Source organism: Arvicola amphibius, chromosome 3 (genome assembly GCF_903992535.2).
Source record: "Arvicola amphibius chromosome 3, mArvAmp1.2, whole genome shotgun sequence".
Classification (NCBI taxonomy): Eukaryota; Metazoa; Chordata; class Mammalia; order Rodentia; family Cricetidae; genus Arvicola; species Arvicola amphibius.
In genome coordinates, this window is record NC_052049.1 from 7,199,947 (window position 1) to 7,222,950 (window position 23,004).

The 23,004-nt window shown below is 47.3% G+C and overlaps 2 protein-coding genes across 4 annotated transcripts in view; both read left to right on the plus strand.

Moving 5' to 3' along the window:
* Marchf6 (membrane associated ring-CH-type finger 6) overlaps positions 1-1,949 on the plus strand; it is a 63,883-nt gene extending 61,934 nt beyond the window's left edge. For all 3 annotated transcript variants that reach the window (XM_038324241.1, XM_038324242.1, XM_038324243.1), the window contains exon 26: positions 1,543-1,949. In XM_038324241.1, the coding sequence (XP_038180169.1) occupies positions 1,543-1,633 (91 nt within the window). In that variant the 3' untranslated portion in view covers positions 1,634-1,949. The remainder of the gene's footprint in view (positions 1-1,542) is intronic.
* Positions 1,950-6,812: 4,863 nt separating this feature from the next.
* Positions 6,813-16,535, plus strand: Ropn1l (rhophilin associated tail protein 1 like). Its single transcript, XM_038323917.1, has 5 exons — positions 6,813-7,064; positions 9,057-9,180; positions 10,210-10,371; positions 15,730-15,905; positions 16,363-16,535. Exons 1-5 carry the CDS (start codon positions 6,934-6,936, stop codon positions 16,424-16,426), a joined length of 657 nt encoding a protein of 218 aa, XP_038179845.1. The 5' UTR covers positions 6,813-6,933; the 3' UTR covers positions 16,427-16,535.
* The last annotated feature ends 6,469 nt before the right edge of the window (positions 16,536-23,004 follow it).

The window sequence follows — 23,004 nt, forward strand, 5'->3', positions numbered from 1 at the left end:
CCCTTTTCCCTCCTGTAACCACTTTCTGGTTTTGTGTCACAGAGGAAAAGTTCCCACGCTTTATTTTCCATTGCGTGGCCCAGTGCCCTCTTCAGCATGTGTTGTTTGTCTGTGTATGTGCTGCTCAGCATAGCGTGATGTGCTGTGGGAGCACAGAGAGAGAGAGGGGGGGGGGGGGACTTGGGCTGAAGAGTAGAGCACAGCTCAGAACTTTGTTTCTGCCACTGAATCAGCTTGGGTTTTAGGCAAATTACCATCACTTCATCTGTACGTACTTGTATTTCTTTGCCTTTTTGTTGCTGTGGTACTGCCCCCATTCTTGACATATCATGATACATGTGATGATGTGTGTTGGGTACAGTTCCATGGATTCTGTCAGATAGCACCAGCATTTAGGACATTTATAAAATCCTCAGTTTCAAAAACCACTGCTTTGTTGGGCATCAGTCGGCTAAGGAATGGTTAATGTCAGAAAAGAACTAGCTGTGAGGAAAGGAATTAAGATTCTGAGATCATGAACACCAAGCAGTAAGACTTGTGGGCATTATAACTGGTGATGTAGGCAGGAGTTGAGCGATGTCTTAGGCTCATGTGCATTGACAGAAAAGTGATACATGAAGTGGTTAGAACCAGAGGTAGCCGCATGGAGCTGCCTCTAACCATGTGCCAAGTCTTTGTCATGGCTTTGTATGTTTTCCTAGCTTCAAAATAATCACGTGGCGTGGTATTACCATTCTTTTGTCACTGACAAGTAAACTGGGGTCCCAGCCCCCTCTTCTGACAGCTTATCACATGCAGGCTCCATTTTCCACTAGTCTCAGCGCGCACGTCTGTCAGTGCTGGAGCCTCCAGTGTGTGTTCCCTTCTCTGACAACTTGCTGCTGTTGGACTTTGTCACCTGCCGTCCCAGGTGTGGGTGCCCAGGACATCTGTTTTCTCAGTGAGCCTTCTTTGCAGCTTCTCTGGCCTGCTGGGGAGTAGGGGCTGTCAGTCTCCTTGTGGAGGTTCTCCAGCCTCAGTACCATGTACCTCACTATTAGAGCCCCCCTATTTGCCATCGCCCCTTCCCTCTTCACAGCACTTAAGTCAGCAGCACTCTTGTGTTCATTCCCATGACTCGGTCTCACCAGCACCTTTGACCCTTCTGAAATCGGCCCTTCATTGCCCCCTTGCTCTAGAACCAGAGTTTTTCAGGTCCTGCTTTTTCCACTTCCCAGCCCTTTACCCATCATATTCGTAGTCTGCTTCCTAAAGTCTAGAATGCTAAGGTGGCTTATATAGTGTGAACTCTAACAGACTGAAAAAGGGAAATGCCTTCATGTGTTTGCCGTACCCTCTCTGGAACAAGTGTCTGCAGTTAGGGGAACCTCTAACCTCCCCAAGTGCAAGAAAGGCTTCACCCCTGCATACCATGAGCACGCTCCCACAGACCACTCCTTACAGCAAGCCTTGCTCCCAGTAAGGTGTCCCTGGCTGCTCCCTGGAAGAATGGTGTATGTGTGAGTTGTACAGGAAAGTAACCAACCTGTTTTTGCATTCTAGGTACCTTGTGGGGCAGCGCCTGGTTAACTATGAACGCAAATCTGGCAAGCAAGGCCCATCCACGCCACCTCCACAGTCGTCCCAAGAATAAAGTACTTATCTCAGCTCCTTGACCTTCTCCTTGCCTTCCCGTGTCCTTTTTTGTGGACTTCTCACTTTGGAGATTCTCCCCATGATCTCTCAGCATCGTCTTTAAGTTAAACGTACTTGACTTGTGTCCTCAGCGCTCGGAGAGCGGCGCATCTGGCACTGCTACTCCTCCCTGCATCTGCGACATCACTGCTGTCTGAGATCTGTACATGTGTAAATAGGAGTTCCTCGATGCCCTAAACCTTGGATTAAACAGAATGTGCATTGTACATCTTTAACAAATGTATATTAATTTATTAAATCTAGTTGTCACTTTATTTTGGACCTGCTGTGATCGACAGGAAAATGTGCCACAGAGCAGTAGTGCATAGGCGAGACTGAGTGACGTCCGTGGAGCACAGTTCACGGTGTTGCCGGCAATTCTCACCAGGTCACTGCATCCTGGCCTTGTCTGGTCAGTACTTCCTTACCAGGAGCTGCATAGCGGTGGAGTCTGGTAAGGGGCATGGACAGAGTGCCTCACAGACAGCCGTGTGTGGAAGTCATTCCCTGTAACACCAAAGCTGTTGTACGTTTTCTACTGCCCAATTGTTTTCATGTGTCTGTGTTTGTAATATTGTATAGTATGTTGTGCTAGATGAGGAAATTATTTTTAATTTTGATAATTTACCATTCCTAATGATTAGCATTGGGAGTTGGGGTTTTTGCTTGTTAGGGGCATGTTTGTGCGTAGAAAGATAAACTATCAGTGAAGATTTTCATTAGTTTCTTCCCCTTCATACAGCTCTCTTTCTGTCAGCAGTGGCCAAAAGTGTCACGCCAGGTGGGCAGTCTTAGGGGATACCGTCATACATCAGTATGCATGGGAGGCTCACGGTGGGCCGTGTTGTGGGACTTGGAACACCCACCATGGTGCTAGTGAGCTGCCGCTGAGGCTTAGTGAATGCATCGGGAAATCTCAGTTTCCAAAGCCGTTTGTTTGTGGTAAACTGCAGATAAAACTATGTTTTATTTGTGGAAAGGAAGCAAGCTGAGCTGGTGTTTCCCATAGGAAGGATCGCATTGGAGACGTGCTGTGAATCGTAGAGAAGAGAATGCTCAGCCTACCTCCCCTACATCCAAGTGTTTAATGGTGAAGGTGTACTGTAAGGGTAGTGGTAGCTTTCCTAGGCTGTAAAGGGATTCCACAGAGTATTAAAACCCGCAGGTAGAGTTTTTTGTTTTTTCCCCTCTCTTTTTAAGTACAAAAGCCAAACATAAGCTACCAAAATTAAGAGCAATGTGTTCTGCTTTTGTTGTTTTTTTTATTCACCAAGTGATAAGCAGATACTTTGTTTTAAAACACAGTATATTTAAAACAAGAAGCCATGGGATCCAGTGTTAACACTGTCTGTCACTTTGTAGCAGTTCTTTCTCTGGTGTGTAAAGTAGGGTCCCTCTAGCAAACCCACCTTTGCTTACAGACTCAGTCCTGTTATAAAGAATTAGCAAGCCGGGCGGTGGTGGCGCACGCCTTTAATCCCAGCACTCGGGAGGCAGAGGCAGGCGGATCTCTGTGAGTTCGAGGCCAGCCTGGTCTACAAGAGCTAGTTCCAGGACAGGCTCTAAAGCTGCAGAGAAACCCTGTCTCGAAAAACCAAAAAAAGAAATAAGAAAAAAAAAAAAAAAAAGAATTAGCATTTTAAGATGTGGTGCCACCTGTCATGGGATAGGACTATAAAACCGAATCTTTTGGGGAGAAAGATGTCACTGAATTGGGCATATAATATTATTTATGTTTCATTTTTAATTTTAAAGAATATGGATCTACCACAAAAAGTTAAAAATTATTAATCCTCCAAAATTTTAAATGAACCTTGTTTTGTTGAGAAACAAACACAAACAGTACAGGTTACCAAAGTTTGCCCCATATTAGTGGCAGGAGACTGCTCTCTTCCTGAGGAACTTCTCCAAGGTTTCGGTTGTGTTGTTTGTGTCCTGTGGCTTTGAGTTAAATATATTCTCAAGGATTAACGTGAATAACGTTTGCTAGGGTGGCATGCATATATCACCAACATTAAAACCCTCAGTTCAGAAACTGGGTTTCTATTTGCTGCCTGTTTTTACAGGGAATTTAAAGAGTTCTGCTTCATTTTGAATTGGGCTAACCCAGTCTTCAAGAAAGTTTACTAGAAAAGACCTTTGTGCTCTATTGTAATTTGAAGACAAATCACCATTTGGGATTAGTTTTACATGACCAGTTATTAGATGGTCAGTTTGAAATATGTAGTTGTTCATTATTAGCAAATTATGGGTTGATTTTTAAATGACAATGTCCTAATAGTCTAGGTGAAAGCAGAAGAAAATGCCAATGTAAACTTTGTATGTAGCCAACCTTAAAGTTGTGTTTATGGTCGTGGCCCCCACCCCCGACTCCCATGCTCTAGAGGAAAGAAGGAGCTAGGACATCTCTATTCCAGATGTGAACAAGTAATTTTTATTTCAACATTTGGTTTGATTAGTACTACTATGAAATCTTTGATTGTCCTTCTCCTCACATAAGTAACAAAGTAACTTTTCTCTGATGAGTTTATCTAGTAGTCAAAGTCTTAGTCTTAAATTTAGGTTGGACTGTTGAATTTTTAAGACAAACACAAAAGATGCATTTGGCTGCTTCTACACTATTGTGTTTGCAGACACAGGAGCTGGTGCCCTTATGCAAGAACTCTGGCCCTTGTCACGGTGCTGCAAAGTAGCTTCTTCCTTTCCTCTCCAGGATGGAGAGTATTAGGCTAGTTCCTGGGATGCCTCACTTTTACATTGTGACATTCAAAGTTCTTGTCTAAAACAGTCCTAGAATCTTAACAGTTCAATCATTATCAAGGGAAAAGATGAAAGCAAAGTACCACTGAAGTATTGTGAAGACCTCATTTATGACGGGGCTGGAGCTGCCCCATCCACACACTGTTTGCCCTGTCAGTCAGATGTTTTGTTTTGTTTTCAGCGTATTGCTGTGTCAAATCTTCAAACAGCTGTCATGAGTAAGGGCTTCTTTGAAATACTCTCCAACAATAGCTTTGGCATTAGTATAAAGATAGGCTGTATACAAGATACGTGTGTTTCCATTCCTGTCTGTTTGTATGAGTGCCTCATTTTTAATCATGACAGTCCCTTGTACCTTAGATGGAAATGAACGACTAAGACCTAGGAGTGTCTGTTGTAGGAGTGAGATAGAACACTCAGTGATGTGGGATGTCAGTTTTCTATTGCCGCAAACACCTCTTCCCAGACCAATTTTATGTATATATATTCAAAAATGCTCCCTTTTTTATGTGGTCATTTGTTGCCTTCTGAGTTAAGGAGAACAGAATTGAATAAAGTGAATGTTAGTTGTAGCCTCGTTTTCTTTTTGGTTGTGTGTTTTTACTCTGAACCCGAGTGCAGAGCATTCTACTGGGATGAGTGATGCCCCTCCACTTGTGCCCCAGGCTGAACTGCCCCCTTCCTTCATCTTCATGCCATGATGATGGAGATGTGCTAAGGACGTGTCAGAGACCATGTACCAGAGAATGAAAGGGTTACACGACTTTTTTCTCCTTTACGGTAAAAAGCTCTTTTGATTTTAGGGGCCATTTTTGATTTTTTTTTTATTTCTAAGTTCAATTTTTTTTCCCAAAAACATTGAACATTTTTCTTATTTCCACCCAATTAGATACATTGTTACTTAATGTGGGAGTGGTGAAAAAATGCTCTGACTCACAGACATCTTTTAATCTGTGAAGCTGTAAGTTCATCAAAGCAATCAGTACTCAGAAAATTGGCCGTTAATTCTTACCCACTCATTTCAAACAGAGTGTGTCAAGAGACCAAGAAATTAGTCTCTTACGGAAGATGTCTGCCTTCAAGGACCAGTGAAGACTAGTGACTAAAAGATGGGAGGGGCACGTCAGATGCCCGGGCCAGCACACAGGCAGACTGCTGGGACCTCACCGCTTCCTTCAGAGAATCCGTAGCTCTTTGCATCAGTTTACAGTTCATTTATGAATCCTTTTCTTTGCCTATATAAGAGTACCTATATTCATTTGTTTAGGACACCCTTGGAGGAGGAGCTAGGAGCTTCTTGCTAAGGAACAAGTTTTTAGCTTAGGTGGCAAGTTCCTTGCAGCTGTCTGTGGGTCTGGTAAAGAACACACTCCCATAGGTAGACAGTGAATTCTTCACAGCAGTGCATAGATGCTGAGAAAACTGGAGTAATTGGATGTTGGTTACAGAAGGAAAAGCAAGCTGATAAACCAATTGACACCACAGGTAAGTGCTAATTAAGGGCAAAGTGAGGTAGCCCCAAGTAAGGCCCAAAACGGCAACTCCTGGAGGAAAATGATTTTTTGAATGTCAGTCGTGAGCTAGGCACACAGTTTTTTAAAAAGATATTCATAAAAAAGATATATTCATTTAAGGAAAAAAATTGTCAAAATTTAAACATCTGAGAGACTTCACTAAGAATAAAAAGAACAAGTGCCTTGGTGTCCAAATTGTTCTACGGTATTTCCAGCTTTATGGGTCATGTGCCTAATTTTTTTGTAGTGGTGGTGTTGGTGTTGGTGGTGTGGGCTGGGGACAGACTGGTTGCCCAGGCTGGTCTCCCAACTCAGCCCTACCCCAGCCTGAGTCACTGAAACCATGCTGTGTGCCAGTTCCCTTGGACATTTTTATTTATTCCTCATACTCAGGCTTAGGTTCTTTTGTAGGATAAATATATTATTATCTATACTAGCAGTGTACTAAGGCATCAGGAAATTCTGTAGTCCCCAGATATGTGAGCATTTCTGTCAACACTGTCTGAGAGTTCTTAATCATTCTATCAACGTAAATGGTTTTTACCAAAGCTGTTTTATTTTGGAAAAGTTCATATGGGGGACAGGGTGCATGTGGACCAGATGGAGCCTAGTCCACAGCAAGAGGTGCCAAGCCAAGGCCCTGGTTTCAGAAAACAGTAGATGACCTCCTGGGATTCAAATTAGCTCAACCTAGTGTTTTAGGAAAACACCGCTCTCCCCAATGCAGGGGTGGTCACTTAAACCAGGGCTGGTATCCTCCCTTAGCTCGCCATGACTGTGCGCTTGCGCAGCTCGGGTTGCCTGGATACCTCACGCCACAATCGCGCGCGCGCGCTCTTGGGCGGAGAGCGGTTGGGCCTCAGTTCCCCAGGAGCAGGCGGAGGAGCCTGTGAGAAGCGGAGCCCGGCCGCTGCGCTGACTCCGGCCTCTCCTCTCCGCAGCACACCGGGTCGTCCCTGGCCGCCGGTGCGGTCTGCTCAGAGCGATGCCGCTGCCCGACACCATGTTCTGCGCACAGCAGATCCACATTCCCCCGGAGCTGCCCGACATCCTGAAGCAGTTCACCAAGGCTGCCATCCGCACGCAGCCGGTGGACGTTCTGCAGTGGTCAGCGGGGTAAGCGCTGGCTGAGAACCTCACTCGGTTACCGAGTACAGACGCCTCAGTTGTGAGTGTAGACTAAAGCTTACAGACTCAGTTAAAAAATCAGCTACAGGGACAGGCGGTGGTGGCGCATGCCTTTAATCCCAGCACTCGGGAGGCAGAGGCAGGCGGATCTCTGAGTTCGAGGCCAGCCTGGTCTACAAGAGCTAGTTCCAGGACAGACTCTAGAAACTACAGGGAAACCCTGTCTCGAAAAAAAATCAACACCCCCCCCCAAAAAAAAATCAGCTACAGGGGCGTTTATAAATGAAACCGCCTAGAGCAGTGTGCTTAGCCGCCTCCTCCCCAGGATGAGGTGTGCAAAGGCTGTCATCCACGAAAATTGGACAACACAGCTCACAGCGAGCAAAACATTAACACCCTCGTAACAGAAGCATAAACCTTAGCTGGGACCAGACCATTATTATCTTACTACTTTTGGTTTTTACAAGAGAGCTTTTTGCCACTTCTAAAACCACTCCTTAGAATAACAAAAGTCTTAGCCGTGTAGGCAGAGTGGACACTAAGGGGCCAGCAGAGAGGGTTTCTTCTGGTCTACTGTCTCCACTGTCCACATCCGCCTATGTGACAGATTTAGACAGTGTTTGGCGGCTCATACATACCTGTTGCCCTGGTGTTTTAAGTTCATTTTGCTGTTGTTTTGTTTTGCTGGCTACAAGTTCTTTGGTTAACAACTGTAGCCCAAGACCCTGTAGGGTACACCTCCCTCGTCTGGCCAAACCTGGTGTGAGTTCACTCTTGAATGGTTGCCCTAAGCCATTTCTGTGTTTGCCTTTAGCCAGGGCATTTCCAGTGTCCTTGAAAGAAACAATTGAGGGGAAAGTACCTGGCAACTGAAGGAAAAATGGAAAGTAGGTGACCTTTGTATGCCCAGGTGTTTAATGTCAAATACTTCAGAAAGCAGCTATCAAAAAATGAATAGCCTTAGGCACGGGGCGCCCAGAGAGATGAGCCAGCCTTAAGAGTAGTTGCTTGCTTTTTCCTAAGGACCTGAATTAAACCCCTAGCACCTTGTCACACAGCTCACAGTGGTCTGTATTTCCCAGGACATCTGACTCCAAGGACATCTGCACTCCTGTGCCCCTACCCACATGTAGACTATCTATGCTAAAAATAAAGGTCTTGTTTTAAAAAGTGGAGTAGCACAGCATTGGGTTGTGGTCCCTGTGTCCACGTTTTCAAAGCTCTCGGAGGAAGTGGGACAATGAGATGGTACAGTGAGGTCCCCTGGCTCCCACCCGAGTTCTCTGTCACTTGGTGCTTCCGGGAGCCTCAGATATCAATCGTCACGTTTGCTTTGCTGATAGGGAAGCCAGGGCACACAGTAAAGGATTTCTCAGCGGAGGTACCTGCGGTGGTATTTTGTGCTCTAACAAAACTTGCTTGAGGATCAGAGCGTGGAGCGGGCCACTAGTTAGCCATAGAGGCAGGCAGTGGCTGGAGCAGCATTTCATTTGTATTTTAACAAATAAAGATCGCCTGAAGATCAGAGAGTAAAACAGCCGCACTGGTCAGCCTCACAGACCAGGCGGTGGTGGCTCACACCTTTAATCCCAGTACTTCGGAGTCACATGCCTTTAATCCCAGCACTAGGGCGGTAGAGACGGGAAGCATAGCAGAGGGGAATATATACAGGAAGGAGGAGATGGGAGCTCAAGGCATTCAGTCTGAGGAGTCCCAGAGACAAGATTGCCCGTTCGGTCTGAGGATTGAGTAAAGGGAGGACCTAGCAGCTGGCTGCTCTGCTTCTCAGTCTCTCAGCATTTACTCCTCTATTAGACTCGGGGTTTTTATCATTAAGACCAATTAGAGATGGCACTACAGGTACCAGGACTTGGGTGTTTGCAGCTGGCCTTGGGAGCTCTGGCCACTTCTGCTGGGTGTCTCTGCGTGCTCGGGCGCTGCCTGCGTACTGATGCTCTTCAGCGATGTCTCTCTTTCCAGGTATTTTTCAGCCCTGTCCAGAGGAGACCCACTTCCTGTAAAGGACAGAATTGAAATGCCTGTGGCCACTCAGAAGACCGACACAGGCCTGACCCAGGGGCTCCTGAAAGTCCTGCACAAGCAGGTGGGTGACCCCCTTAACTGCCCGTGCTTCGGATACCATACTGTGCCCCTTGCAACATTGGGACAGCTACCCCTTGTCCCGAGGCCTGTCCTGCCACATTTGAAGATGACTTTGTTTCTTGGAAAGAACCCCAGTAGCTAGCTTTTCATGTATAGATTTTCCTTTCATTTGGTGAATGTGTGTTGAGCGTGTGTATGGATATGTTTGTGTGTGTGCAAGTATGTGTGCTGTGCGTGTACCAGAGATCAACACACCCACACATTTGTTTCATAATTTAGTTTTTTGAGACAGGAACTTGCCATATAGTCCAGGAAATCCTCAAACTTGAGGTGACCCTCCTGTCTCAGCTTCCCGAGTGCGAGGACTACAGATGTGCATTCCTCTCTGGTTTTGAAGCTCCTTTTTTTTTACTGGGAAATAATCTGGACAGTAGGAAAGATGTGCTGGATGTCTGCATGTTCATTTGGGCAGAGCTGTTTTCTTAATTGTCCCTCTCCTCCCCTCCCTTCCCCTCTCCTTCCCTTCCCTCTCCTCACCTCTCCTCTCCTCTCCTTAATTCCCGCCTCCTTCCTTATGTGTATGTATGTGCATGTGTATGCATGCATACTTGATTGTCTGTCCATGAGTGTGCACAAGTCTGCAGTGTGTTTGCCAGAAGTCAACTCACATATCTTCCTGTATATTCTCCACCTTATTTTTTGAGACAGGGTCTCTCACTAAACCTAGAGCACAATGTTTCAGGTTCGCAAACCCTGAGGATGTGACACCAGATTTTAAAGTATATGCCACCACACCCAGCTTTTCGGTGGGTGTTTGAGTGGCAAGCACTTTCCACTGAGCCGTCCTCTAGCTGCCCCCTTCCCCCCTTTCATCACCAGGTGGATGCAGTCCCCCATCTACAGCCCATCCCCCTCCGCGTGCACATGGGAAAACACTTTGATTACTCCGCCCAGCCTTCAGAAGCATCATTTTAGTTTCTCGTGCTTTCCCCGCTTACACTGAGCGTGTCATATTGTGTCTCCTAAACAGTGCAGCCACAAACAGTACGTGGAATTAAGCGATCTCGAGAAGAAGTGGAAGAATTTGTGCCTGCCGGTGGAAAAGCTGAGAGCACTCCTGGAGCTGGACCCGGGTGACGACAAGATCGAGTGGATAAAGTTTCTAGCACTTGGCTGCAGCTCCCTAGGCGGCGTACGTACCTTAAATAGCATCTGATATTATAATTATCTCATAATCTGTGTAATTAATTATGTGCCTGGCTTAAAAATAATTTGGGTCAAAAAATACTTTGGGTTTAACTAGCTACAGAAAACACTTTGATTACTTTATTAACGTTCTCAGGAAAAAAATCAAATTTTTCTGGAAACGATGTTTTTCCAGGCTTAGTTATGTGATGAAGACCTCAAGTCAAAAGATGTTAAGAATGAAGCAAACACATGGATGCTCTTGGATCCATCTAGGCTTTCAAATGGGGACCAATGAGTTCTTATTAAACAGGATGATTTTGAAATCTGGTAACAGATGTCTTCATCTGTGGGAAGAGACATTAAATTCCATTGCATTTGACTTATTATCGAGTACTGATAAGTAGTAGATACAGTGTAACTGTCCTGCAGTTACAATGTAACTCCAGCAGTTTAGGACTAAGACAGCAGGATGGTTGAGGATCACTGGCATTTGTGAACCTGGGGACTTGGGCATGAGGTGGGTGGTCCCAGGCTGGTGTGGAAGGCTGTGGAGGCCCCAGTGTGATCAGCGTGTGGTGAAGTGAACGGTAATTTGGTGTTTGCCAAGAAAGGGACTACAGGAGGGGAAGCAGCCTTCTGCTGGCTGGATAAGCATGTTGTATTGCTCCTTCAGTCTCTACACTCCTCGTTAGATAACTGTACGTACTTCAGTACTTCATAATCCTTGTTTAATGTCCACTCATCTTTTAAAAAGGGTCTTTATTTAATTTTTTAATAATTTTTAAATTTGTATGTGTGGGGGTTGGGGGTTGTAAACATGAATGAATGCCTCTGGAGGCCAGAATAGGGTGCTGGATCCCTTGTTAGCCTCCTGACATGGGTGCTGGGAACTGAGCTCAGGCCTTCTGGAAGGGCACTTAACCTGCCATTGCTTCTGTTCCCTTCTTCCCCAGCTTTGCTCCACGTGCAAGTTTCTTATTCAGTTTTACTTTGTAAAAAGTTTCTCTGCATAGAATTGCCAAGCATGAACTTGAAGGGGAAGGCAAGTAATCTCACAATAGCTCCGAATTGGGTATAATAAAGGGTTCTTTATTTAAAGGGGAACTCACAGATCACAGCGGGGAACAGGAACTGAATCCAACATCAGGTGTGAAAGCAGGGTGGGGGGGTGGCACTGCACTTTTTTGGTACCGAAGGCCACGCCCAACCTGGTCCAGCCTCTCAGGCCACTGGCTGAAGGAGGTTTCCCATCAGCTCCCCCTTTTGTCTAAATAAGAGAGTTTTAAACCCAATACAAAACTATATACAATAAGAACAGATATCAAGTATAAAAATTAGAATTACAACCAGCATAAACAATACTAAGCAAGAAACATATGTTAACTTTTTTAATAATTATTTTATTTTAAGGAGTCTAAATCTTGTATTAGAAATGGCTTGGCTAAGTCATAAGAAGAAGGTAACTATGACTGTCTAGTCTTTAACCCCATTAAAGACCTGGGAAGGGAGATAATATTATTGGAGTAGGCAGGAAGTACAATCAAGCAGCTTTTAAAATGTACAGTAAATGACAGACAACTGGCTACCTGGGCAATCACCCAAAGTCTCATTTGCAATGTTGGAGCAACCAACTTTGACTAAGGCCTAGAGTGACTGACAGACCATTTTGAGAGGCAGGAAAAAATTTAAAACTGTCTTACCATGTTTTGGCAAGGTTTGACAGTCTTTTTTCTTGTATCCTGCTTGTCCTGTTTGGACATTGTGCATTTTGTCAGTGGTCAAGGCATGGGCAGTTCCTTGTCCAAAGGCCAGTTTTGCCAAGAAGAAAACAAGCTCCAAGTGGACTGTTTTTGTTGCTCATCATTCTCCCGGGAATAGATCGGTGCTGCCAGGAGCAATTGTGTCTCACGTCCATAGAACCCTACGTTATTTATTTATTTATTTATTTATTTATTTATTTATTTATTTTACCCTACGTTATTTAAATGCCATGTTCTACAACTCTTTGAAGTGGTTGAAGATTACCTTTCTATGCAGAATACAATCTCTATGTGTCTAAAGAGCCTGATTAATTTAACTATAAGTGAGACAAACATGGATGACTATTAACCTATAATTTTTAATACCTATATAACGTAAAGACTAAAACTTTATATTAGACAATCTTTAAAAAATTATGCATCAAATAAGGACAATGTCCTCAAAATGTAAACAATGTATAAGTATCTTGATCAGAGGAAGAAGTGTATAATGCAATATGATAAATATATCATAAATTGTAGCAATATACAAAATGTCTTAAGCAGAGGTAGAAACATGCATGCGTACAATATGACAAAATAGGAGCATATTTAGCAAATATAATTTGAACTTGTAGTGTGTGCCCTCTCCTGCTGCCCTTCCTGCCTGCCAACGTCACACTTTCTGCTCCTTTGCATTAGATACATGCTTTCACCCATGTCCCAGGAAGTATACCACCCGAGCTGGTGTTCCCTTTCTGATGGGATCGTCTGCAGGCATCTGCTAAAACTCCCCTTCATCCCCAGTGGCCTTGCTGTGTCCCTTTGTCCACTGTAGCTCCCGCATGTCTGTCCCTTGAGAGAAGGCAGGTGTCGGGCTGGTGGCTGCAGGTCCAGCAATGGTTGGGTATGTGGTTTCTGGTCAGCCCCTGGCCTCATTGTGCTGAGGCATGGGCTCTGCCAAACCAAGAGTCCTCACAAGGGATGTGCTGCCCAGTGGGAATTCCCTGGAAAGACAAAGTCAGATGTGATTGATTATTAGAGAAACTGTCACCTGGCTCATCAGGAACTCCGAAATTAGCATTTTCAGAGCATGGAATTAATATCTAACATTTGGAGTTAATTTTGATGGCATATGCCTCTAAAAATGGCATGAAAAATTGATATTAACATGAGAATTAACAATGAGAAACAACAGGATAATTCATGATTTATGAATTATTCTGTCCCACCTCTTCAGTCATGAAAATAAATCCGAGATGTATTCAGTTAGTGACGCTAGGTGGCACCATTTTGTAAAGAATGGAGCTTCATCTTCCACCATGACTACGTCAAAACCCAAGTTCCTGTTTTCTATACTACTTAGTTCTTAGGAAATCAGTTTACGTCACCGTACGTGTCTTCCTGCCCCCTAACCTAGGTGACTTTTTGGCACTGACCTTGCTGCTTGCCTTAATTCTCTTGGGTAACAGATACCATGGAGGTGCTAGAGTGTGGCTTGGGCCAAGTGCCGCTGAGAGCGCAGAGCCTTTCCTACCATCGCCTCTGTGTACAGAGGGGTCGGCTCCGCCCTGCCCCGCCCCACCCCACACTGTGGAGAGTGAGCTCTGTCTCAGTGTGGGCTGTGCTTGCAGGGAGGTACCCAAGCCCCATATGGTCACTAGCACGCTGACAGTACCACGGCTGCCCGTGCAGGCTCCACGTGTGCAGCCTGTGTTGCCTCTGTGGCCTGGACGTACACTAAGAACACTTTAAGGTTCTCAAGAGAGATCATCTCATTGTCTGCTTTGCGAACACTACCTTCCAAAAGGAGCTGGTGGGCGTGCTGGGTGCTATCACTTCTATCCCAGAGCCCGTCAGGAGGCAGTGAAAGGGAGCAGGCAGATGCTGGCTCCGGCTTGAGATGCTGTTCGTCGTGGTCGGCAAGGCTCCAGTGGTGGAGGGAAGGCAGAGGTGAGTGTTCTCACATCCTCGGATCAGGAAGCTGAGACTTGAGGCTCCAATTGAGCCCTCTTGGAAGCCCACTTCCTCGAGCTCAGTCCCACCTCCTAAGGGTCCCACAGGCTCCCGAAATGGCAGCACCAGCTGGGGATCCAGTACCACACAAGAAGTGAATAGTAGCGGCTTCCTGCCTGCTCACGGGGTCCCTTTGGATGCTGTGTTAGTGTCACGGAGACCCTTCTAAGTTCTGCACTGGCTGGGTTTTGTGCAGCATACCCTCTGTGCCCTTAGCTTCTCTTAGGAGCCATTATAGTCCAACTAATTAAGGTTCTTGAAGGAACAGAGACCTGAAGCCTCTGTGAGAGTGAGGTGGGAACTGAGCAGCAGGGGCGTTGAGACACACGGGGCCTGGCATGTGCCCCTGCTCTGCGTGACCTCTGCCCTGGCATGTGCCCCTGTTCTGCATGACCTCTGCCCTGGCATGTGCCCCTGCTCTGCGTGACCTCTGCTCTGCTAGCCGTGCCCTCTTCTGGTGAGCACTGGTTCTCAGGGTCCCTAGGCGTCGTGCAGAGTGTTTTTCTGGATCCAGTGGGGTCGCAGTGACTAAAATTTGTGTTTAAATGGCGCTGGACTCCCAACCCAGAACGATATGGACGAGGTCCATGGTTAAAAGTGGTATGTTTATTGTCTTAGGGTTTCTATTGCTACGAGCAAACACCATGACTAAAAAGCAAGATGGAGAGGAAAGGCTTTATTTAGCCTACACTTCCACAGTTGCTGTTCATTATTGATGGAGGTCAAGATAGGAACAGAAACCTGGAGACAGGGGCTGAAGCGGAGGTCATGGAGAGGGGTGCTGCTTACTGGCTTGTTTCCTGTGACTTACCCAGCCTCCTTTCTTATAGAACCCAGGACCAGCAGCTCAGAGAGGGCACCACCCACTGAGGGCTGGGCCCTCCCCCATTGAGAAATGCCTTACAGCTGGATCTCATGGAAGAATGTCCTCAACGGAGGCTCCTTCCTCTCTGATGACTCTGGCTTGTGTCAAGCTGACACACAAAACCAGCCAGTACACTTGTCTTGTCTATGGCAGTCATTTCCATTTGATATTGTTATCCATAACGTGGGTGACCCGAGGTCTGTGCCAGGAGGGGTGGCAGCAGGTGACCCAAGGCAGGCGTGGGTTCCCTTGGCGGGCAAGAGACACACAGATATGCCATGCAGAGAGAGCTTGGGTACTGAGTTTATTTAGTGAGTAATGGGAATGGCCTAAGAGTAAGGAGTTATGAAGCAGGGGAGGGAGAAGGAGACGAGAGGTAGGTGGAAGCTGCCTCTCCAGAAGAAGGGCAAAGAGAGAGAGCACAGGCTGGAGAGGGTATGGGAGATGGCTTTCCTCCCAGGAAGTGGGGGGGGGGGTGCTGGGAGTGGGTGGGACAGGATACCCAGGTGACAGGCTAGGTCAGCAGATTACAACAGGTATAAAATCCACGAATTCACCGTGTCTGGTCAGTTGCATCCTGGTCAAGCCTGCCTTCTTGCTTTATGCTGTGGAAGCTATGCATCCACCTAGATCTCTTCCCCAAGATGGAGAGCACACTTGGGTTTCTGTTGCCGTTATTGCCTTTAAGACTCTGTGACCCCAAGAGTGACTGTGTCCTGTCCTTGTCGCATTTCCTGCCTAGACACTGAACACCGCCATGAAGAATGTCTGTGAGATCCTCACTGCTGACCCAGAGGGTGGGCCTGCTCAGATTCCATTTGATACTTTTGCCTACATCTACCAGTACTTGACCTCACTGGACCCAGAACTCCCGGCCTCGGAGACGGAGACCTATCTTGCCACTTTAAAAGAGAAGTCGTAAGTACAGTTCTTTGTGGGTTCAGGTGGGCTGAATTGGAGAATCCACCTCTTTACTGAGAACGTGCCCCTGGTGGAAGGAAGGCAGGGATGCTCGCCTTGGTTCCAACAGTGTCGAAGGGGAACAGCCTCTCAGAGATTATCGGCAACAGAGAGTTACTGTGGGAGGCATGGGACGGTCACAGTGGTCACTGCCTGTCATGAGAGCCACAGTGTGTTCTGAGCAACTTTTGCCCACTTGCTAACGTAAGGGTGGCTTCCTAGCATTTAATGTTTTACCTAGGAAAAAAATACCCACTCTTGTACAAGTAAATAGAGCTGTTCTGCTCGGAACTGTTGCTTGTTGGCAGGAGTCTGTGGTGAGGCATCTCAAGTGCCCAGTGCTTGAGATAACCTTGTCGGTTACATGGTACCCTGTTAAGTGACATTTCTAATGACATCTCCATCTGTTTTCCAGAGAATCTAGGAAGAATGGCATGATAGGACTTTCGGACTTCTTTGTTGCAAAAAAGACAATATAGGAAGGCTTGAAGAGAAAGCTCTGAAGAATAGACCACTAGTACAGAGAAGAGCACAGTTAATGCAGCGCCTTTGAAAACCTGGGCGCCAAATACAGCCTGCCATTAACCACGTCTGTGTGATGTGTGACTCTTTCTCAGTGGAGCTGTAGTGTGGCAGGTGCTCATGGGACCGCTAGTGACTGCTTCTCACTGTGTCTTGGGAAGGCCATACAGGTGACAGCCTCAGAGTGGCACAGGAGTGCAGGGAAGGAAGTGGAGTGGGAACTTTTAAGTGTCCAGCCCTTCTGGAATGCACAGACACTTGCTCCCCGATGCCGAGACTCCCCTGGAAGTTGGGCCTTCTGTGACAAGTGCATTCATAGCTGGGAAACGTTTTCTAATCTGGATGAGATGTGTACATTTTAAAAGCTATAACCCTGAAGAGCTGGCTCAAGAAATAACAGAGTTGGAGCAGGGTTGGGGTAGAAGAAAAGAGAGACAATAGTTCTGTTTGGGGGAAGTAACTCTATGGTAGCATGCTAAAGCACAAAGGCCCAGGTCCCCCGCCCCGCCCCACCCCGCCCCACCCCGCCCCACCCTTGCTGAGAAGGCAAACACTGGAAGTGTCTCCTCTGCTGTTGAACGTCACACAGAGAACACTAGCCAACAGTCTAAAAGCAAGTCTCCTCAGCTGATATAAGATTGTCTCAAAAATGCACACCTGTGTGTCTGTGCATGTGTGAGCGTGTTCTCTGGGGCCAGAAGAGGGCATCAGACCCTCGGCACTGGAGTTACAGGTGACTGTGAGCTGCCCGCTGTGGGTGCTGGGAATCATCCTCCGGGTCTCTGCAAGAGCGGTGGTTGCCTTTCACCTCTGAGCCACGTCCCCAGCCTGATATGGTTTTTATGGAGCTCTCCGTGATAGTCACCCTTCCCTGCTCGTTCTGTGCAATCAACAGAATTTGTTTGTTTGAGTCAGAGTCAAATCCTCAAACTCACTACGTAACCAAGGATGACCTTGAACTTTGGATCCTCCTATCCCCACTTTATAAATAACAACGTAACACTAAATGTGAGGTGAAATCCTTGATGGGACAGATGAGCCTCTCCCTGAGTAATGCGGGCCCTGTCAGTTGTTGTTCTGACCCTGCCATGGTGGCTGAGCCCCTCCCTCACAAATGCCCTCCTGTCTGCCCCCTTTCTATTGAGACACCCCTCTTCAGAGGTGGGACAGGATGCAAGCAGTGGGTTATTTTCAGTGTCTGTACTATAGTCCCTTCGGCCTCTTTCCCAGATGCCACTTCCCTGACCCATGCTGTGCCCCTCTCAGGCTGAGAGACCCGAGACTGGACAACTCCGAGAGAAAACCAGAGAGAAATCCACGGGGTCTGGGCGGGTCCCTCAGAGCACAACGTCCAGGCCTGCTTTTATTCATACTGTATAGTGAGCCATAACTGCAGGAAAGCTAAGCCTTGGCAGTGCCCACATGAGGCGGAAACAGGATGACCTTAATGGAAGCCAGCATAAGGCAATGCGTATCTGTTTTTAAGCTGAGAAAGTGGGGCCCTGAGAGCTATTGCCCCGCCCCCCCCCCCGTTTTGACACAGGATCTGTATCTTTGAATGGTGTGGAACTGGAGACCAGGCTAGCCTTGAACTAACTTATATGTAGACCAGGCTAGCCTTGAACTTACTTTTATTCTCCTGCCTTTGCCTCCCATGCACATCACACCATACCTGGCGAGTTCAGTTAAAAAGTTTGTTTTTCCAGAACTGGGCTTTGTTTGGCTCTCTAGAAGGTTCTAGAGTGTGGTTTCTGGAAGGCTCAGGTGCTGGAGCTGGGTTCCTTGTGGTGGTGGTGGTGGTGAGTTGGTGGCACATGTAAGAGGGAGAACATTAGGGTGACAGGAATCTGAAGCAGCTGGTCATGTCCACAGCAAACACAGATGGGATGGATGTACGCATGCTTACTCGGATACCTCTCCAGGACTCAAACCCAGAGACTGTGCCGCACCTCACAGGACACCTGGGCTCCCCCACAGGACACCTGGGCTCCCCCATGGGACACTTGGGCTCCCCCACGGGACACAAGACACCTGGGCTCCGCCACAGGACACCTGGGCTCCACCACAGGACACCTGGGCTCCCCCACAGGACACCTGGGGCTCCCCCACGGAACACAGGAACACCTGGGCTCCCCCATGGGACACAGGACACCTGGGCTCCCCCATGGAACACAAGACATCTAGGCTCCCCCAGAGGACACAAGACAGCTGGGCTCCCCCACAGGACACAGGACACCTGGGCTCCCCCACAGGACACCTGGGCTCCCCCATGGGACACAGGACACCTGGGCTCCCCCATGGAACACAAGACATCTAGGCTCCCCCACAGGACACAGGACACCTGGGCTCCCCCACAGGACACAGGACACCTGGGCTCCCCCACAGGACACCTGAACTCCCTCACAGGACACCTGGGCTTCTCCACAGGATATTGGATTTTCTCACATCAGCTAATATAATTAAGACATCCCCCCACAGACATTCCTAAAGACAAGCTTGAACTAGATCATCCCTTGTGGAGACTTTCCAGGTGATGCTTGGTTATGTCAAGTTGAGAGAATGAGCTAACCATCACAGATGACTTCACAGAGTTAGTCCTCAGAATACTGGGGCAACTGTAACTGTCATTTCCTGTATTGTTTTGGTCAGAGGGTCTAGGTACATCACAGCATAGACTGCTCACAAGCTCTTCCTCCTTTTCGGTTGGCTCCCCAGGCACTGGGACAGCAGGTGCGCTGAGAGATTTGTCATAAAATGAAGCTACAATATATGCTTCTCTCCTGCTCCTCCTCCATGCTGGGTGGCAGCCAGGAGACCCTTGGCCCAGAGCCGGAAACCGAACAAACCTTTTCTCTAGTAAAGGACTAGCTTGGGGCATTTGTTACAGCATCAGGTGGTAAACCTGGAGTTAGCAATTGAGCAGAAGCTGCACCTCAGCCCGGAGTTACAGGAAAGCGTCTACTGGTGGGGGCACGACGGAAAGGCTGCGCGCCTGGCTATCTCTTCCTTCAGGGCTCCTCTTTTGTGGTTTCCTGTGGCTGCTGTGACAAGGGAGCGCTTCAACACTTCAGTTGGAAATAGAGGGATTTATCCTCACACAATTTGAGCCCCATGTTCAAGGTCAAGCTGTGGGCCACTGTTTCCTGTGAAGGAGGCGAGGATGTTTGCGTCCTCAGCTGCCGGCAGCTCCAGGTGTCCTGGGGCTTCCCACCTCAGCCTCCATTTCTTCTATTTCTCTTGCCACAGCGGTTAGGACCTCTCTGAATGACAGAATGGTCCTGTCACTATTTTAAAGACATTTTTATTACATGTGTGTGTGCACACGTGCATGTGTGCATGCATCTGTGGACATCACAGGATAAACAGCATAAGTCAGTTCTCTTCTTCTGCCATGTAGGTCCTGGAGATGGAACTCAAGTCATCAGGTTTGGTGGCAGGCGCCATGACCCACTGATCCATCTCTCTGAACCTCATCTCTTGATTACCCCTTTTCTAAAGACAACAGTCATGGGATCTGGGGGTCAGGATATATGCACATCCCTTTGGGGGAATACTCTTCAATACACTACTCTCCTCCTTAACTGTACTTTAACCTTTAGAATAACTGACTTCCTCTTTTCCTCCAGCCCTGAAGCAGCGGACTGCCTATTGGAGATCCCTTGGACAGCATGCCAATAGACATGGTGTCTGGGTGCATCAGCCCATTCCATCTTCTCCCTTCCCTTCTAAAATGGGCCCCTTTCTGAAGGACTCTGCTTCAGGGAATGTGCTAAAAATACAGCCAGGCAGAGTCATGTATGGTAAGATAGCAAAAGAAATAATTGTCTGAAGAGACATGTTTCTAGATATGGGGGAATACATCACCCACACGGGTCCACATGGATCTGGAGGAAGAGGAAGAGAGGAAAGAGCTGTGATCTGGACCAGTAGTAGATCATTCCTTAGTGACAGGTTCCTGAGAGCAGAGGGGAGGGCCAGGGGAAGAGAAGGATGGAGAAGACTAGCAAGTTTGGGGTTGGGAGGTCTTGCATAAGTTGATGGCCCATGCAAGCAAATTTATTAAGAAATGCAGCATCTTACATACAGTTTTCCTGGAAGAAACGGGACAGTGTCAGCAAAAGCTATTATTCAATGGGACACAGTCAGCAAGAAGCTAATCAAACAGTGCTGCACAAAGAGAACACAGGATCCCTTAAGGGTGTAGAGACCAAGCACACAGCAGCCTTGGAACTGGTAGCCATAGGACTTTAGGGTGGGAAATGTTGGGTGCTCAGGGTCCAGAGCTATAGCTCCCCCAGGACCCTGGCCCCAGGCCATTACAGGCCTTACCATATTCCTGGATGTAGACAAGGAGCTAAATTCCTTCTCCATGCATCATGGCTTCAGGAAAAGCCCCAGACTGCCCTAGCCCTCAACAGGGTGAGCCACGTCCAGTCTTCAAGGAAGGAGAGGGGCAAGATAGGGACACTAAGGCAGCTTAGCGGTGGGGTGTTTGAGTGATTTCAGTGGGCACTAGGATTCAAGCATGGCCCATGGAGCTGAGGTGGTGGAAGGCAGAGAACATGGGCTGGTCTCCAAAGGCCTGATCGGCAAAGAAGAGAGATGGAGTGCGGTACATACCTGTGATCACAGCACTTGGAGTCGGAGGCTGGCGGACTGTGAGTTCCAGGCCTGCTGGCCTATATACTGAGACTCGGGTGGGGAGAAGGAGGTATCAAAATATGAGAAAGCAGAGTCCGTGCAAGAAGGAGATAGTCTTCCTGTGTAATGGATTCCTATGAGCCTGGGTTTCCTTCTTGCGGGCCTCTGACCAGGCCTGTGAGATTCTGTAACCTGGCCCATGAGAGGGCTGCTATTCTGGTCATGAGAAGTCAGCAGAGGTGACCTCATTCATTGGCTGTCAGGGGCCTGAGGACCAAATAGACACTTCCTGAACCAGGGGCACGGGTTGCATAGTGCCCACAGGACCTGCTTGTAAATACAGTCTGATTGGCGGAGTTTGGGATGATACTTAATTCTGTCTGTCTTGTCCAGAGCTGACAGTGTGGGCAACAGAAACCCACTTCCTCTCCTCACTGAGGCTGCCCATGGGTCCCAGAACTGCTAGCCTGCCAGGCTCAGGTCCACTTGTAGCACAGTATCTCTGGGCTGGGGAGGCAGATTTGGATATCAGCTTTGTAGATCTGAGTGCAAACCAGCCAATAGCCTCCAGGATGAAAGTCTGGACAAGGAGAGACTTTCATCTATTTAAAGAAAAATAAAACAAACAAAAAACCCAAAAACTATGACAGGGCACAGTGGTACATGCATTTAATCCCAGCAGATCTCAGTAAATTTTGAGGCTAGCCTGATCTATATATTAAGACCCTGTCTCAAAAATAAAGGAGTAAAAGAGAGAGAGAGAGAGAGAGAGAGAGAGAGAGAGAGAGAGAGAGAGAGAGAGAGAGAGAGGTATTGAGTAATAAGACATATCCATCCATACTAGGACTTGTTGGGACTTGTTGTGGTATGGTTAAGTCAGCACCTGGTAGTTGTGCGTCCTAAAGGCTTTTGCCTGCGAGGATGGATTATAGCAATGGTATCCTTAGAGCTGGAAGTCACATTCTGGGACCATTTGCTTGGGCAGTTATAGAAAAGTACTACAGCCTGGGTGGTACAGACAACAGAAACCGGTTCCTCATTTCTAGAGGCCAGGAAGCCCCTAAAGTTGAGAAGGACTAGTTTTCATGACGCTGAAACTTTTTCTGGGGATATTGGAACAAAAATTCGCCTCCCGACGCCCAGCTGGGATGTGAACTGTCAGCAGACTGAAGTGTGATTCCACCCGAGTCCCCCCCCCCCCCGAGCTCAGCTTGGAGTACCAGTGAGTTTGCTGGATTACTTTCAGGAGCGTGGGAAGCAGAAGCTGTATCCCATGAGCTCCCTGCCTGACTTCCAGGCAGCTTGGCCAATTGGAGTCTCCTATCCCCAGCAATTACTATTACTTTATATAACCCTGAGAAGGAGCCTCCTGAGTCCTATAAGTTTCAGGAACTCTGTGCCTTGTAAGTCTCTCTTACTTCCTAGGAGTCTCAGGAGTCTCTCTCATGTTTTGACTCTGCCATCTTGGCTTCTCTGTGTTTCCTCTGCACACTCTGCCCTGCTTTCCTCTTAGCAAGAGTCATGCTGGATCAAGGATCTGTCCCGATGACTTCTTTTGAATGTCACAACCTTTAAAGCCCTTCTGTGCACATATGGTCACTTTCTAAGGAAATGGGGGTTGGGACTTTCAGCACATGAATTTGGAAAGGAACACAAATGAACCAATATCACATTCCTTTGTGTTTAACTCTCCCAAATTGTTTTGACCTAAAAAGTTAGGTCATGAACTGCTAACAAAAAGAAAGACATAATCCTGGTGTCTTAGGGTTTCTGTTGCTGTGAAGAGACACCATGACGTTGGCAGCTCTTATAAAGGAAAAGATTTAACTGGAGTGGCTTCCAGTTTCAGAGGTTTAGCCCATTGTGATCATGGTGGGGAATGGTTGTTAGGGGC